Source organism: Cotesia typhae, unplaced genomic scaffold (genome assembly GCF_013202065.1).
Source record: "Cotesia typhae breed Kobodo isofemale line unplaced genomic scaffold, CoteBio_Ctyphae contig_123, whole genome shotgun sequence".
NCBI classification, from domain to species: Eukaryota; Metazoa; Arthropoda; class Insecta; order Hymenoptera; family Braconidae; genus Cotesia; species Cotesia typhae.
The window spans coordinates 2,245,659-2,261,796 of NW_027423715.1; the positions used below are offsets into that span (position 1 = coordinate 2,245,659).

General features: G+C 35.5%; 1 protein-coding gene across 16 annotated transcripts in view; it reads right to left on the minus strand.

The window, feature by feature from the left end:
• Msp300 (Muscle-specific protein 300 kDa) overlaps positions 1 to 16,138 on the minus strand; it is a 79,784-nt gene that overhangs the window by 7,989 nt on the left and 55,657 nt on the right. For 15 of the 16 annotated variants that reach the window (XM_074255716.1, XM_074255672.1, XM_074255654.1 and 12 more), the window contains 8 exons: positions 16,000 to 16,110; positions 15,625 to 15,927; positions 15,422 to 15,556; positions 8,688 to 13,894; positions 7,591 to 8,587; positions 5,999 to 6,955; positions 2,857 to 3,159; positions 137 to 394 (listed from right to left, as the gene is read on the minus strand). In XM_074255716.1, the coding sequence (XP_074111817.1) occupies positions 137 to 394; positions 2,857 to 3,159; positions 5,999 to 6,955; positions 7,591 to 8,587; positions 8,688 to 13,894; positions 15,422 to 15,556; positions 15,625 to 15,927; positions 16,000 to 16,110 (8,271 nt within the window). The remainder of the gene's footprint in view (positions 1 to 136; positions 395 to 2,856; positions 3,160 to 5,998; positions 6,956 to 7,590; positions 8,588 to 8,687; positions 13,895 to 15,421; positions 15,557 to 15,624; positions 15,928 to 15,999; positions 16,111 to 16,138) is intronic. The other variant, XM_074255618.1, reaches the window with a different exon arrangement.

The window sequence follows — 16,138 nt, forward strand, 5'->3', positions numbered from 1 at the left end:
TCAAAAGCGTGAAAATTTAATTAGAAATTAAAAATAAAATCAACCATTTTTTAACTTGTTAAAAATTTCTTTTCAAAGGATCATTTTTTGATCAATAAAAAAAAAAAACAATAATTTTAAATATTTAGATAAATACCTGCTGAACAGAATCCAAGAAATTTTTAGTTTGACATAAATCTCCACGTGTCAGCTCCTGATTAAGCGCGCGAGCATCCGCGGTATCCGCGAGGGTTGACAGTGTCTCGCGTACATCCTCAAGCCGGCGTCCTAGTGCCTCAACTTCACAGTGCAGAGGTCCATTGCTGTCTAGGCCTACGTCTGATGCAATTTGCGCGACCAGCCCGCGTAATTCCGCCAGCCGTTCTTTGTGTTCCGCTAAAGTTTCTTCGCAGACCTGAAATACGAGTAAAATAACATTAAAACAAAATGAATTAAACAATACAAAGTCCTGTTAAAATTTAAATATACTCTTTTAATTCAAACAACAAATAATTGAGAAAAAAAAAAAATCTAAATACTTTTCGCATCTTTATCCAGAAATTTTAAAACGCCGGGTAGCATTCCATATCATTACACAGCTATATATTTATAGATCGGCATTTTCTGGTGGAGTCTACATGTTGAATGTATAATTCATCGTGAAATGTGTACTGTCTCCCTAATTCCTTTCTAATTCTATGTCGTACGGAAATAATACCGTTTTATTTAACGCAACACACTTGTATGACATTAACCGGCTACTTATAAGACTTCAATAACAATAATAGTAATAAAAAAAATACAAAACAAAGTAAAAACCTATTACATTATTGATTTTCTAGATTGAAAACAGATTTTACAATTATTTTAATTTAAAATAATAATCCGTAAAATTGATTATTGATTTTTATCATTAGCGCAAAAAATTTTCCGCGAAAACCGTAACACGTGACCTACATAATTATCTATCGCATAAAAAATTACTTTGTCACTCACTACATAACACGTATATGCAGGTATTGTCTAAAAAGAAATAAAATAAATATACCTTAAGTTCTTCCGGTGTACACATTATCAATTAGTTCAAACATAATTAATATAACATACACCACACATATTTTTCCCGGAAAAACTTCTATTACTATTTCTATTTTCTTTTCGGAGAAAAATTTAAAAAATTTCCCACAGTACATTTATATACAGTGTAAACTTATGTAAATATACAAATATATAAATATGAATATAAAAAAAAAATATACTAAGCTAAGTCTCTAACTGAGACGTAAAAGTATCTAGTTTTGTTTCGCTCGGTGTAATTTCGCACATGTGCCCGTTAAATGAAAATACCGTGTACTTGTACAAATACGTATACGTATACACATACATATATACATAAAAGTATACATGTGCTTACAAATATATTCAATGAATAGTCTCATCAATCATCCATTTAATTAAATTGAATTAAACTATTACTATTTCAACTTTTAGTTCTATTAGAAACACAATCTGTCACTTGAAAATTCTCAAGAAAATTTTATTTTAAATTAATTATTATTTATACACTTTATTATTATTAATAATAATAATTATTATTGTTAATTATTAAATTACTAGCGATTTTTATCAAAAAATTTTTAAACGTTCAAAAATACAAAAATTATTTAAAAAATAAGAGCAATAGCCGCGTTCGGCGTACGGTCATGGACCAGACTGGCTGCGGGATCGATGCGCGACTCGCGCCACCAGAAAAAAAGAGACAAAAGATGGGATGAACATGCTAAATGAGTAAGACCGATGATGTATTGAAGATAGCAGAGAGGGAGGGAGTATGAAGCTGACGTCTGCCGCACCCCATGCCCTGTTGCTTTTCGAGGGTTGCTCTCTGCTTTACTACTATACATCAGCTACCTTTCATTTTAATAGAAACATATTATATATTGTATATGTATATGTATATTAGGTAAAATCTATAACTAGGGATCGTCGATACATACAGACGGGCAATCCCTTAACATTCGTGCTAGGATGACACATCACACATCGCGCCCAATCTTTCTGAAATTAAAAGGGAACTCGAGATAAGAGACGGGGGTGCGGAGAAAAAGACTTTTGAATTAACCAGATGGTTTATCTTTTTTTTTCCACGCTATCCGGCTGACCTTTGCTGTGTTTTCTGTTCCCTCCATATCCACTTTATCATTATAATTATTACATTTAAAAATATCTTCTGGGCTTATTTGTTTGTCCGATTATTTCGGTGTCAAGAAGGCGGGTTGGTTTCAATTATTTTTTTAAACAAAATCGGGGTCATGGCTGAATTTTATTTTATAGGATTGTGATGCTTTGTTTACTAATTGTTTTAGATGCTTCAGAGGTTGTGTGGAGTATAAATTTATAGACTATTGTTTATTATTCGAAGAATGTTTAATTTACGCATTTAACTTTAGTAGAAGCTTGAAGACTTTGGATTTGATTTTACTTGAATTTTATTTTAATTCATCAGGTGAAATTTAGATTTTTTCTTTTTCATTTAAAAATTTCTTCTAAATAATAATCTTGATTTTTTTTTATTGCAAAATTTATTTCTTCACTAGAAACTAAAAAAAAAAAAAAATTATTGTCTAAACTCTTAATTTATTAATTTAAAAAAATTAAAAAATATATATATTTCTATTTATCAATTAAAAATAAATTTTAAAAATTAAAAAAAATTATTCTAAGCCTAAAAATCTTTTAAATAGTTAATTTTGTCTTTTAAAATGTTTCTATCAAAAACTTGTCAAATTTTCATTCTTTATTTAATTATAATTAATTTTAATTAAGGTGCAATTTTTAAATTGTATTTTAAAAGAATAAAGAAGAAAAAATACTGACCTTGACTTGTTTCAAAGCTTCTTCGGGAGGCAGATTAGTAATGCTTCCCATTTGAGTGTCAACCCAAGCTTTAACAGCAGCACTTGAGTCCCTGTACTGCTCCCACAATCTCACAGCGTGCTGGTACTTTGTACAAAGCTCACCCAGCTCGGATCTGGTGTCTTCCCAAGCTTGGACAGCTTCATTTATCGCGGCGTTAACGCGCTCGCTTACTTCTGAAGTGCAGACTTCCAGTAGAGGCTCCGCTGCGGCGCGCAATTCTTCTACCCAGGATTCGCGAGCTCCTAAGTCGCCATTCAAACCCTGGAAAATTCAAAAGGTCAATTAGAATTCGTATAAAATTTAAAATTTAAAATTAATAATCGAAAGTAATTTTTTTAATGCAATTAATAATGATAATTTATTAATTATTAGATAAATAATTTATATCGACGATAAATATTTTTTATCCATGACACACATTCGTGGTCGTGAATGTATAAATATTTAATAAAATTTTCTTGAGATATAGAACGCTTCAAGTAAAAACGAGTGTGTAAATGGGTGAATTTATTTTCTGATCTTACGTCATTGAAAAGATCACCGCATATAATATAAAACATAAACCTAACTTTACATTTATATTTATATCTTTACTATGTTTCCGTATTTCAATAGCACGCGTCATTGATATTTTATATTTATACGTCGACACGCAATTATAATTATTATGCGTGTTATGCTCGCGCGAATGAATTATTATAATTGCTATCGGCCATTGCGAAATTAAGCTAATCGGTTCAGGTAAAAAACGTTGGTTGTTTATTTTCTGTATGGATGAGCGGGTGATATTTAAAGTTTTAGTTTTAATAGAATTCATTAATCTGATTTTTATTTTTTTTTTATTGAAGTAATTTTTTTTTAAATCTTGGGTAATTTTATAACAATTGCTTTGGTGGACACACTTTGGCATGCAGGTCACGAACGTAGACGCTCTGCATCCGGTATCCATAAATAGTTCATTACACTCGGCGATCTGGGTGATAATATTTATCGGCGATTAATAATTATAAATTTATCCTCAAAGTGATACAATTTTTTTTTATTTGAGTAAATACTCCGTTTAAAAAAATGAAATTTAATTTTATAATTATTAGAAAAATTTTTTTTTAATTTTTTAAGAAAAAATTGTCGAATTAAATAATAATATTTATAATCCACTTATAAAATTAAATTAAAATTTTTTTTTTTTTAATAATTAAAGAAATTTTTCATTTAAAATTCAAGCCACTAAAAAAAATTTTAGTTTAATTTTTTACAAAGTAAAAAAAATAAAAAATGATAAATATTAAAGATAAAAAAAAAATTATTGAACTTAAAAGATAATATTGAAGACTTTATTCGTTAAAAATTTTTAAGAATAAAAAAAATAGAAACAAGTAAATTAAATATCAATATTGATTAAAAAAATTGCATGAACAAATTTTTAATTAAAAATTTTCAAAGAAAATAAAAATAAAAAAAATGAAGTATAAAATTACTTTCAAGTTTTTAAAGAAATTGCAAAAAAAAATTTATATAGAAAACTCTAGATAAAACTTGAGAAAAAATATATAAAGCACGGATTTTACGGAAGTAATGTTTCCGGTAAGCGAGCATAACTCACGAAGGAATTTTCGTACCGCCTAATGACAGCCACCAAGAAACAGCTACTAGAGAATAGAAAGAGAATCCAACTCTTTAAGTACAAAATATATTTAAACATATAGAGATACACATACTTTTTAAATGAATCCTAAGCACCCGGAAGCTTGAGTAAGCTAAATTCCACGTAGAACAATTTGCACCTGCATGTCTGCAATATTTTATTTGAATCCACTGATATATAACTATGACTAGACTCAACTTAATTCCTGTATTCTCGGTATTTTCTGTTCACTTATTACTTATAATTATTATTATATATTATTTATCAGCTATTATCCGCAGTTTAATGTCTACTGTCTCGCTAATAATCCTCACCACAATGTCAATACAAAAATAAATTAAATAAAATATCAATAACAATGACACGTGGAAAAAAAGGTGGGACCAAAAAACGAGCACTATCACTTCCAACGGTTCGATGACTACTCACAGAACAAGACTAGACACAAGACATAAAACACAAGACTCTATCAAATCAACCAGTCTAAGCCTAGACTACAAATAAACTATCACACAGTCGCTCTTAAAACCTTTTTACAATTAGATTTTCTTTTTTATTTAAATTAAACACAAAACACCAAATAATATTTTAATTATATAAATTTTTCCACTCGCTGCTAATAAATAATCAATTTCTGGACGGGAGATTACTTGAATAATTAGCACGGACTTTACCGGTCACTCGATAATCTCAAAAAAATTGATAACGAGGATATCTTCCCAAATATTTAAGTGTTATCAGTAAACTTCTAAATAAAATACTTTTAATTCGAATTTAACTTTAAATTAAGATTAAAAAATATAAAAAAAAAATTTGTAAACTGACCCGTAACGCGCTGAGTGCAAAACTGATAGCAGACGAACAGAATTCAAGTAAATTCAACCGAACAGCAGTGATAAGAGTACTACGCAGGCGCAACTTTCTTGCATTGCATTATTCAGACTCAAAATTATTATCTTTTGAGTAAATAATTGAATATGTATGTTTGCGTAATTAACTTAACTAAAGAGTGGATTTGTTTTTGTTAATAAAACGTAACCATGCATTGTTTTGTTTGTGTTATTTGAGAAGAGATTATATTTAGATGGTTTCTTTATTAAAAATATTTTATTTTGTTTTTATAGAAGGCTTTTTTATTTTTATAGAATTTTTTTTATTAATATTTATTATTTTAGTAACTGAAAAATTTTTAGTACCTTTTTTTGATATTGTAGCATTTTTTAGTACATTAATTAAGCAACTTTTTTTTTTTCAAAGTACCTTACATGCCTAAAATAAATTTTTCATTAATTTAGAACGTAAAATTTTTTCTATATGACAAAATTGAAAAAATTTAAGAGAATTCTAAAGTGAAAAAATTAAAATTTTGTATTAAAAATAATTATTATTCTTCCGAATATTATTAAAATAAAAAGTTTATTTTTATAAACTTAATTAGCAATTTAAAACACTTACTTCAAGGTGTTCAGTAGCTTTGAGAAGTCTATCGTAGTCGACGGAGCCCTGAATAGCGAGAACCTTCATCATATGATCAGCTTCTTGAACAGATTGCTGAACCATTTCCAGTTGCCGCTCGAACCGTCTCCAGAGGCTCAACCTGCTCTTCAAAAGAGCCAAGAGTTTCGCGCATCGCGACTCGAGGTCAGTGTTGATATCCTGAAGGGTGGAGATGTCTCTCTCGATGCTGACAGGCGAAACAGAGACGCGCATTCCTCCGGGTACTGTATGTAACAGTTGCCTGAGACCCATCAGATGTTTCCATAAAACCGCGAGTTCGTCAGCGACCTGAGAGCATCTTTTGACTCCTCCCTCAACGACGTCGCTTCCGTGTTTTTCACAGGCTTCACACTGATCTAAAACCATCGACTGTCTAGTATGAGCTTTCCTAACTCGCGCTAGACCTCGTTGGAGAGCTTGCAGTCGTTCTTGGACCAATTGTGCGGCGTCGAGTTCCTCGCGGATTTGGCTCTCAATGCGACCTGCGAAGGACAATAGAACGCTGACCTGCTCGCTTTCAGCGGCAGGAAGCATCCCCAGTTTCACCAGCTCGTCCTGGATGATACAAACTCGCTCGAAAAGAACTGAGAGCCGTCCCACGTACAGCTCGAGTTCGTCTTCTGTTTTTAGAACTCCGTGGAAACCCTCGACTGTGGTGCGAAGTTCGTTCAATTCGCGTTCAAGCAGCCGCAGTTTTTCGTTTATTGGCGTGTCTTCAGAGGATATTGTGTCCGCGACTGCTCTCTGGATGGTTTTTATCTTGCCGGACACTCTGTGCCATCGGTCTTGGAACTCTCCGTGGAATTGGCGCTGTATCATCTCGTCTGATAAGGGAATCACGTGCAAGCCTTGTTCGAAACATTTTACCGCTTCGTTTCTCAAGTTGTTGTGGATTTCGTACTGCGCTTTTATTTCCTGTGGAAATTAAATTTTTTTTTTATTAATTATGATGTTTAATTGTTTTATCAGTCGCTAAATAATTTTTAATAAATTAAAGAGTCGTTTTTTTTTTATTAACAATAATGTAAAAAAATCGTGAATTTTTGTTGATAATAATTTACAATTAAAATAGTTCCGAAAAAGGAAAAAAATTGTTACACGGAAAAAAATAATTCTTGGCTCTAAAATAAATTTTTTTGACTGAAAAAAAATTTTTTTTTCATCCTCCAAAACAACTTCAGTCTTCCTTAAAATTTTTTTGATTGAAATAATTTTCATAAAATTTATCTTTTCTATAAAAAAAGTAATTTAAAATTTATATCAACAAATTACTATTATGATTTTAAAAAATGATTATAATAATATATAGATATAAACTGACATTATTAATTGTTAAACTTATTTAAAATTAACTCCAAAGGTCACTTAGGACTTTGATAAAAAGTTTCCAAGTACTCGTGTTTAAAAAAAGATTAAGACTTCTATTCGTAATTGGCGCTTTGCCAAGTAAAAACTCTAATAGAATTTGATCTTCAAGCCTGACTCTACATTAATTATAAAAACTTATTTTGAATAAATTAAAGACAAGCAACCGAGATTGAATAACTAACCCAGAATTGACGCATATGGCCGTCCCAATTATCCTTCAGAGCATCTAGTTCTCGCTCCGTGGTCGCCATCCAGTTTTCCAGCCGATTAGTGAGTACTTCATGGGCGCTCCAGCTGTCGCGGAAGGTCAGTAGACTCCTCAGCGAGGAGTCTACGTCTTCTTGGAGCTTGGCAATCACATCCAGAGACTCTCTGTACCTTTCATCAAGGTCCTCCACCTCCAGGAGTTCCTGGAGAATATTTACAGAGTCAAACAGCTGGCGCAGCCTTGCCTGGTGTATTGCGATGTCTGAAGACAGCGATTGGTACAAAGAAATGTACTGGTCGTAATCTGAAGAAGTAACTGTCTGCAAGTCAGGAACTCGCTGATGCACGATTTGGAGCCACCCTCGCTCTTCCTTGAACCCTTGCTCCAGGACTATCCACTTGGAAGCAGCCAAAGACATCTGCTGCGCCCTAGAGGCTGCTCGGTCCAGCAAAGAACCAGCTCGGCTGTGCAGATTCTCATGGAACTCCGCGTGCTTGGTCCGCGTTTCAATGTCCAAATTGTTTTCCAACGACTCTAGAATCGCTCGGCAGTGGTTCAAATTAACAAAGAACTTTCTGTGCTTCTGCATTTCGTCCTGCAGATGCTCGAGACTCATCACTGATATTGGACTAGCGAGCAAATCTTCAGCGACATCTGTTATTTGGGCAAAGTCCTGCAATGTCTGCTCATATTCTTCTGCTACAGACATCAACTGGAGCAAGCGTTCCCGTTCCACGTTTATATTGTGCTCAATTGTCAGTGTTAATTCGTGAGCTTGGTAGGTTTCATCTGGTACCGACCTTCCGGGGTAACTCTTCAGCAAATCTCTTACAGAAGCAATCAGTTTGTTTGTACAGTACATATGAGAACGATTTGTGTTCTCCAATTTGTCCAGTTCTTCCAATTTTTTAGCTGTTGATTCCGTGCTTTCGATTATTATGTTCAATTCATTAAATTGTTCTAGGACCAATCTGAAATAAATGAATATATAAAATTTTTAGTTATTATTTTTAAAATCTAATCACTATTAAATTTGATACTTGATAAAAAAAAACCCAAACAAAATTTTACCTGTAAATATTATCCACGCCATTCAAAAATTCATCCCACTTTGAAAGCTCAGCAGTGACGTATCTCTCCTCATCTCTAGTAGCGTTTTCAATAGCCTTGACTTGATTGATCAACGAATCCATGCACTCATTGACCTTATCGCGTTCATCAGCAGGATAAGCATTCTCCATGAGCTTCCAAGTTCTCCTCAGCTCTTCAATACTATCTTCAACATGATTAATCTCGTCCTTCAGCTCAACATACATCCTGGTGTCTTCATGGGATGGTCCATTGGTCGCTTCTCTGCTCACAAAAACTCGGTATTCAATAGTTTCGAGCCAGGTGGAAATTATTTCTACAATCGTCACCAAAGTTTCCTCGACAATAATCACATTGCGTTCTTCAATCGCGTGCTTTAACTGCGATAAATTCTTCTGAATACCAAGAACACGTTCTTCGGCATTTACCGGTCGAGAAAAGTCTTCAAGACTCGCAATGTGCAAGATATTTGTCAGGTAAGAAGTCTCGTTGACATTTTGCAGATTTTTCAACCGATCGACTACGACTTTCGCTGTCTGTGTTTGCTGTAAAACTTGTGGTCGCTGATCTTGTTTTTCAGCTGCGATAAATTGCTCGGATGTTGATTTATTCGTCAAAGGGCTCGATCTGAATCCAGATTCAGCGACTTCAGCGTAAGTTTTGACTTCTTTCTTCGCCAAAACTGATTCCATTGGAGAAAGTACCTCTTCATCAGTGTCCATCGGCTCTGGAACTTCGATCTTCATACTCGGACGGTCTCTACGTCGTGCAATATTCTTCTGGACCTGCATAGAAACTGCAAATTCACCTCCTTTAGAACTAGTACCCACAATAGTCTCCTTAACTTTGAAAGACTCCCGTGGTTCAGATTCGAAAGTAGCCTTCAGTTTAACTTCCTGGCCATCAGAATCCCTTTTTTGTTGATGTTTCATTTTTCTGAGATCCAAATCCGTGGTAATTCTGCCCACACTAACATTATTTTGCTCGTCAACAATCTCCCGTTCCTTGGAACCCTTTCGTGTAACATCAGAGTAGGTTAGTTTCATTACCATTTCTTTGGAGCCTGATTGGCTAACGACTGATTCGAATCGGTGATTGTCTTTTTCGATGCGAGTAATTTCATCAATCGGCTTAACGGCTTTCTTTTTACTCTTTTTCTTAGAGTGTTTGCGAGCTTTATCGATCGCCAGGTCGGCGACCTCACTCAAGTCTTCTGAAATGGTATCGTGAGTAACATCAGTTGATTCGCTTTCTTGAGCTGATTCGGTAATAGTATTGTCTGACAAATCGATAGTCGCCTGCACGTGAATTTCAAACGATGAGGTATCTGTCAATTCTTTTTCGGGAGTTTCAACTCTTCTCACTGGCATTTCTTCAACTTTCTTTGTCACCAACGAATCTACCTCAGGAATTTTCTGAACGATTCTTTCCTGGACAACCTCAGCCGTTTTCTCCACTTCTCGAAGCTCTTTGATTGGCGAAGACGCTGTTTCTTTAGTGAAAACCCGAGTTTCAGGCATGGTAGCAGTTTTTAATGCAGCTTCCTTATCTCCAGTTTGTTCAGAAGACTCCAAAGTCTGAAGACTTACTTCCGCAGCATCAGGGATACTCTGCACTCCTTCTTCGACAGTCGGAATCAATTCCTGGGTCTGAATCTGTACAAACGAATCCTGAGTTTGAATTTTCTCTGGAGTTGTCTGGGATTCTTCTTCCACAGTATCTCTTTTTTCCAAAATAGCTTCTTCTATCAATTTCTGTTTATTTACTACCTCACATTTTTCACTCGCATGCTCCGGCTCCGGGCTTGTTTGCACAACTGACTCAACAGTAGGCTCGACAGTAGTTTGAACTTCGATTTCTTCAACCTTTGGACTTTCTCGCGGGGTAGTTTGCGTTTCCATAGCAGCGACTGTTACTTCTTCGATCAAGTTCGCCTGCACTTCAAAGTCATCTTTCGTATCATTTGCATTCTCCAAATCCGGACTGCTAGTCTGGACATCAATCTCTACAGTCTTAACAGCTTTAACTTCCAAGTCTCCTAACTCCGACGAAGTTTGAACTCCCGTTTCTTCCAAAATAGAATCTTGGAATTGAACCGGCGAAGTTTGTTGTTCATTATCTTGAGTCTCCTTTACCCTCGGAGTTTCTCTCTCCGCTTCATCTATTGGTTCTTGAACTTCAGTCTGTGTGTCAATTTCCGTCATTGCTACGGCTTTAATAGGCGACGTGTGAGCCTCTGTAGTCTCCGTTTGAACCGTCTGCACATCAATTTCTTCAGTTTTAACTGTTTCTGCCTTTTCACCCACAACTACTAATCCTGCAGGTTCTTCCTGTTCAACAGGACTCGTCTGCACGGCTTCTTCTTCTTTGGCCACTTCCTTAGTTTCGGTTTGCACATCCAATAGTTCTTTCTCCAGTAAACCAATTTCAGTTTGAATCTTTGTATCCAAAACTTCTGTTGGTGACGTCTGAATTTCTGTTGTAATCGTTTGCACTCGTTCAACTACACCCACACTATCATCCATCGGGGGTTGTTGTTGTTTTGCCTCGGGAGAAGTTAGCAGCGGGGTATCTCTGAGCGACTGAAGCTCTGCCGGGCTGGCGGATACATCGCGTGTTTCATAAACCGTTTGAGTATCGATTTCTATGAACTTTTTCTCCCCAAGCTCTTTAACTGGTTCACTAGTTTCAATTTCTCTATTATCTTTCTCTTTCGTTTTACCTTCATCATCTTCATCATTCTCATCACCATTGAATCTTTGCTTTCTCTTCATTTTCTTTTTCTTCTTACCCAAATCCTTCTCCAGAATCAAAGAAGCCTCATCGACAGTAGTCACATCTTCAGGCTCATATCCCATCGAAATTTCTCTCGGGCTCGAAAGCGTCAAAGAAGTCTCGGTAATCTCCAGAACATCTGGCTGCGGTTGCTCGCTCACCTGCTTCGGAGACTCAGAAAACGGAAGATTAAGATCCACTGATTCCGCGATAGTCGTAGCGACAGAACTTCCAGACTCTTCGCTAGGTTTTTCACCAGTATTTTCATCTTTGCGTCTCTTTTTCTTCCTGCTCTTGCGACTGGAACTCGTCTCAGCGTCACTTTTTTCTGGTTCCTTGTACGCCGGCACTTGATCGGGTTCAAAAGATTCTAAAGCGCTGGTCTGAATAATTTTATCCGGAACGACTTCAACGATTTCCACCTGAGTTGGCAATCTGATGTCTACATTCTCTTCCGTAATTCTACAAACATCATCCGGTCGTTCAGCGGTTGTTTTCACAGCAACAAAAGCTCCAGCTTCATCAGTTCCTTCTAGACTCTTGTTGATCATCAGAGAAATTTCCACCTTGTCAATAATAGCCTTAGAATCTCTGGAAGCTCCATCAAGGTTACCCAAATGTATGTGCGAATCAAATGGTTGGGATGGTGATTGTGCCGGCGACGCATGATCGACAGATGATAGCGATGATTCTTGCGACTCTAACACAACAATATTCTGTTTACCAGGTGGTTCTTTGTAGCCAACTACAGTGCTGCTATCGTCTGCGTGCTGTACTACTTCTACCGTGCCTGTATCTAATTTCATATCAAAGCTTTCAGTCATTACTGCTGGTACCTCAACAGGCATACACTTACAGGTATTCTCCGCAACTTCTTCACCAGCTTTCGCATCTGTTATCGGTAACTCAGCTTCCTTTTCTCTAGCCTCACTGGAATCAACTCCCGCACCAGGAATTTCTGAAGCTGACTGTAAAAGTTCAGATTTTTCAACGTCTATAAATTTTTGACTTATGTTTATCGACGTCGTGTCATTTACCTTAATTTCTTCCACTTCTACATCTTTCTTCATCTCTTTTTCGATTTCTTCAGACCTCTCTTCAATTTTCTTCAATTGATCATCATCTTTATCAACAATTTCTTCAATAATCGGCTTATCTTCAACTTCACTGCCATCTGGCGTTAATTCTCGAGCAGTAGGCCCAAAGAACGGTCCCTGAAGGCTGCTATCAACTTCAGTAGCCTTCGAAACCTGTCTGACAGAATCATCCTTAACAAATGTCTTCTGCTCCTCCTGCTTTACAACATTGATACTTATATGCGGAATATCTTGCTCATCAATTTCAACTTCATCCGGTTCTTCGACAACTTCTTCGGACATTGTTTCTTTCCCATCAATAATAGTAACCTTGCGAATAGTCCTTCTGGTCTTTCTGATGACCCTCCTAGTAACCTGCTGGACCATCGCGTGAACCGTCGAAGTTTTCGTTTGATAAGCGCCTTCTTCAATAGTGACATTACCTCCCAGTTCTGGTCCTATGTCTTCTAACTCGCCACGAATTACTCTGTGACTATACTGAGGGGTAGTTTCAAACTGTTCCACACTCACAACCTCTCCCGGGGCGCCACCAGTCGTTATTTTCCCTCCGTAAGTCTCCTTGGCGGCCATTTCGACGCTTCCATCAGGTCGCGTTCTAGTTACAGTAACTTGCTGACTTCTCATCGTCGCTTCCGAGAAAGCTTGGACTCCTTGAGGCATCTGGTCTTCAGATACGCTGACCTGATCCATGGAGGTTATCTGCTGGCTCCTCACCAAAGTTCGTCGCAATTTTCTGACAATTATTCTCTTCGTTCCGTCAGCGTCCACGACTACTTCAGTAGTGACGTCGTCCGGCTCGGTGAGAACTGTTTCGAAAGTCTGAGGCGCTGCATGCTGGATACTCAGTTCCGAGGTGACGCTCTGCTGGGCTTTTGCGTCTTGGTACTTCATATCAACCACTATGTCATCAGCAGAACGCTCTGCTAAGAAAAATTTAGAGCTGGATGAGGCGGGAATGTTTTTGGTTGCGATTTCGATTACTTCGTGGGTATCGTCCGCGGTTTTGTAAATTTTTATCGACTCTTGTGTCGACTTAACCCCTTCGTCTATTGATACCTGGATGGGTATCGACTGCATTTCCAGTGGTTCAGTTTGAACATCGAACTCTGCTATTTGTGAGGTCGATGTTTGCCTTGTTAGTTGGATTGGTTTGTTTTGATGGTCTATTATTAAACTCTGTCCAGTTTGGAGGGATACGTCTGCCCAGGACATTGTGCCCTCATCCCCTGAGTGGATAGAGGGCGCTTGGTCTAAGGTTATATCGTCGTGATCCGCTAGTTCTTCGGAAGCTTGAGCGGACTCGTCTTCCTCGATTTCCTACAAAAAAATTCAAATTTTTTTGATGTCGTTCGTTAATACTTTGTCCGTTGATGATAGTGAAGATGATATTGATAGTTGAGATATTACTATTTAGGTATTATAATTATTCGTACAAAAATTTATATTTTTTCGCGTATCAAATGTTCAAAGAAATTATTGATAATTAATGCAATTTTTTTTAACTTTAATTAAATTATATTGCATTAAAATTGAAATAAATTTTTTTGTCGATTTAAGTCGCAGAATATTCTTTAAACATGAGTTACAATACAGAAAAAAAAATAATACGATATCAAGATGAGAGATGACAGATGATGAATGATAAAATATAGTAAATAATTAAATATTTAATGAATATTTATTGTACAAATAAGACAGTAAATAAAAATTGGGGAGCGATGATAAAAATTTTAATACGAAAAAATACAGTAATTATTAACTGATATTAACAAACATTCTGTATGTAATTACATGCAACGTATTACAACCATCACCTTATAATTAAAAGGGGTAAATAATAACAATTGTACTTTATTTATTAAAGTGCCCAACAGTTAAACAAACAGTATTAATATTGTACAAACAAGATAAGAACGATTGACAGCTATTCTACCAACAAAAATAAAAACAATTAACTGATAGAAAAATTCAGTAATAATTAATAATGTACAGTAATTATTATTATTATTATTAGCAAAATTATAAAGAGAGCCAACGTGAAAGCATAGTCCCGCATCCATGCGCGAGTTCCCAATTTTTAACTTTTATCAACACAGTTTTTTTTTTTTTTTATTGAAATAAAATTTTTATTAGACCATTATAATTGAATTTTTTGACTAAAGAATCACTTTTTATACATTTTGAAGATATTTTAAGTTTTTAAAATTTTTAATTTATTTTTTTTTAATTTAAAAATTGAATAAAAAAAAATTTTGTTTTATTTGAAAATAAAATTTAATTTTGTGTTGAGAAAAATTAAATAAAATTACAACTAACTCACTCGTATGTGGCTTTTTAAACTAAAAAGCCTAGTGAGACTAAATGTAAAGTATTAAGACTAAATAACCGGTGGTAAAATTACCAGAATGTAGTATTCGATGTTAAAATAACCGGTGATAAAGATTAAAATTGATAAACATTAATAATATTATTTTATGTTGTACAAACGTGAGTAATATCTCAAAAAAAAAAAAAACAATAATTATTGGATATTTTACCACTGGTTATTTTTCCACAGATTGAATAGTAAAGTGACCTAAAAATAGATAGCAATTACAGCAGAGAAAGTGCGTGAAGAATATGTGAATCAGCGTAAAAGATAGTCTAAAAGCCCAATTGCTCTAGCGCGGTACCCCAAATTAATAAATAAATAAACAATAAACAATAAACAATAATTAATCATCAATAATTCTTGATTAAGTGACGACTTAGTGACTAAGCGTGTCCCGTCACCGCAGCACGATGATTGTAATTGGTGAACAGCCCAAAAGCCCCAGTACTCCCAGACTTGTGAGTCTCGTATACCTGCTGCTTTTGCTTCAAACGGGTGTAAGTCTCCAGCAGGGCTGCCCTCAATGAACGAGCAAGTTCGCTCACTTCTGGCAGTGTTTCCAGCTCGTTCATTCTTTGGTTCCGGGCTTCCAATTCGCTCACAAGCGTCTGAAAAAATTTTATCATGAAAATTCTTGAAAATGAACATTAAATTACAAAATATGAGCAATAAAAACCTGGTAGGAAAGAACAGACTGCTGTTGGCTGATCATCAAGACCAAGTTCCTCAACCAGGAGTCAGTTTCTTCCAAGAAAGTTTTATAAAGTGCGACTTGTTGTTCCCGTTGATGTTTAATCTCTCTAGCTTTGCCCAAAGCAGCGATCCCTTGCTCCACCTGGTCAATAAGCCCGGCTATCCGCTCGCGAAGTCTCGTAACAGGCGCTATCAATTTTTCGCCTTCAACTGCTTCAACTTTGTCCAATTCTTTTTGGATTTCATTGCTTCTTTGGTCGTGCTTGCGCAACTCACCAAGAATCACCTAAATTTGAAGTAGAGAGACATTAGCATTAAGTAAATGGAGAATTGTAAATTAATTAAGTTGAAAACTTACTGCTAGTGCTGATAGCATGTTCTCTAAACTATCACGCGGTAAACTGCTGAGTGACTCTTCAAGCCGGCTGACAATAACTTCCAAGTTCTCCACAGAACTTTCTAAGCTCTCCTGCAAGCCCACAAATCGATTTAGTATT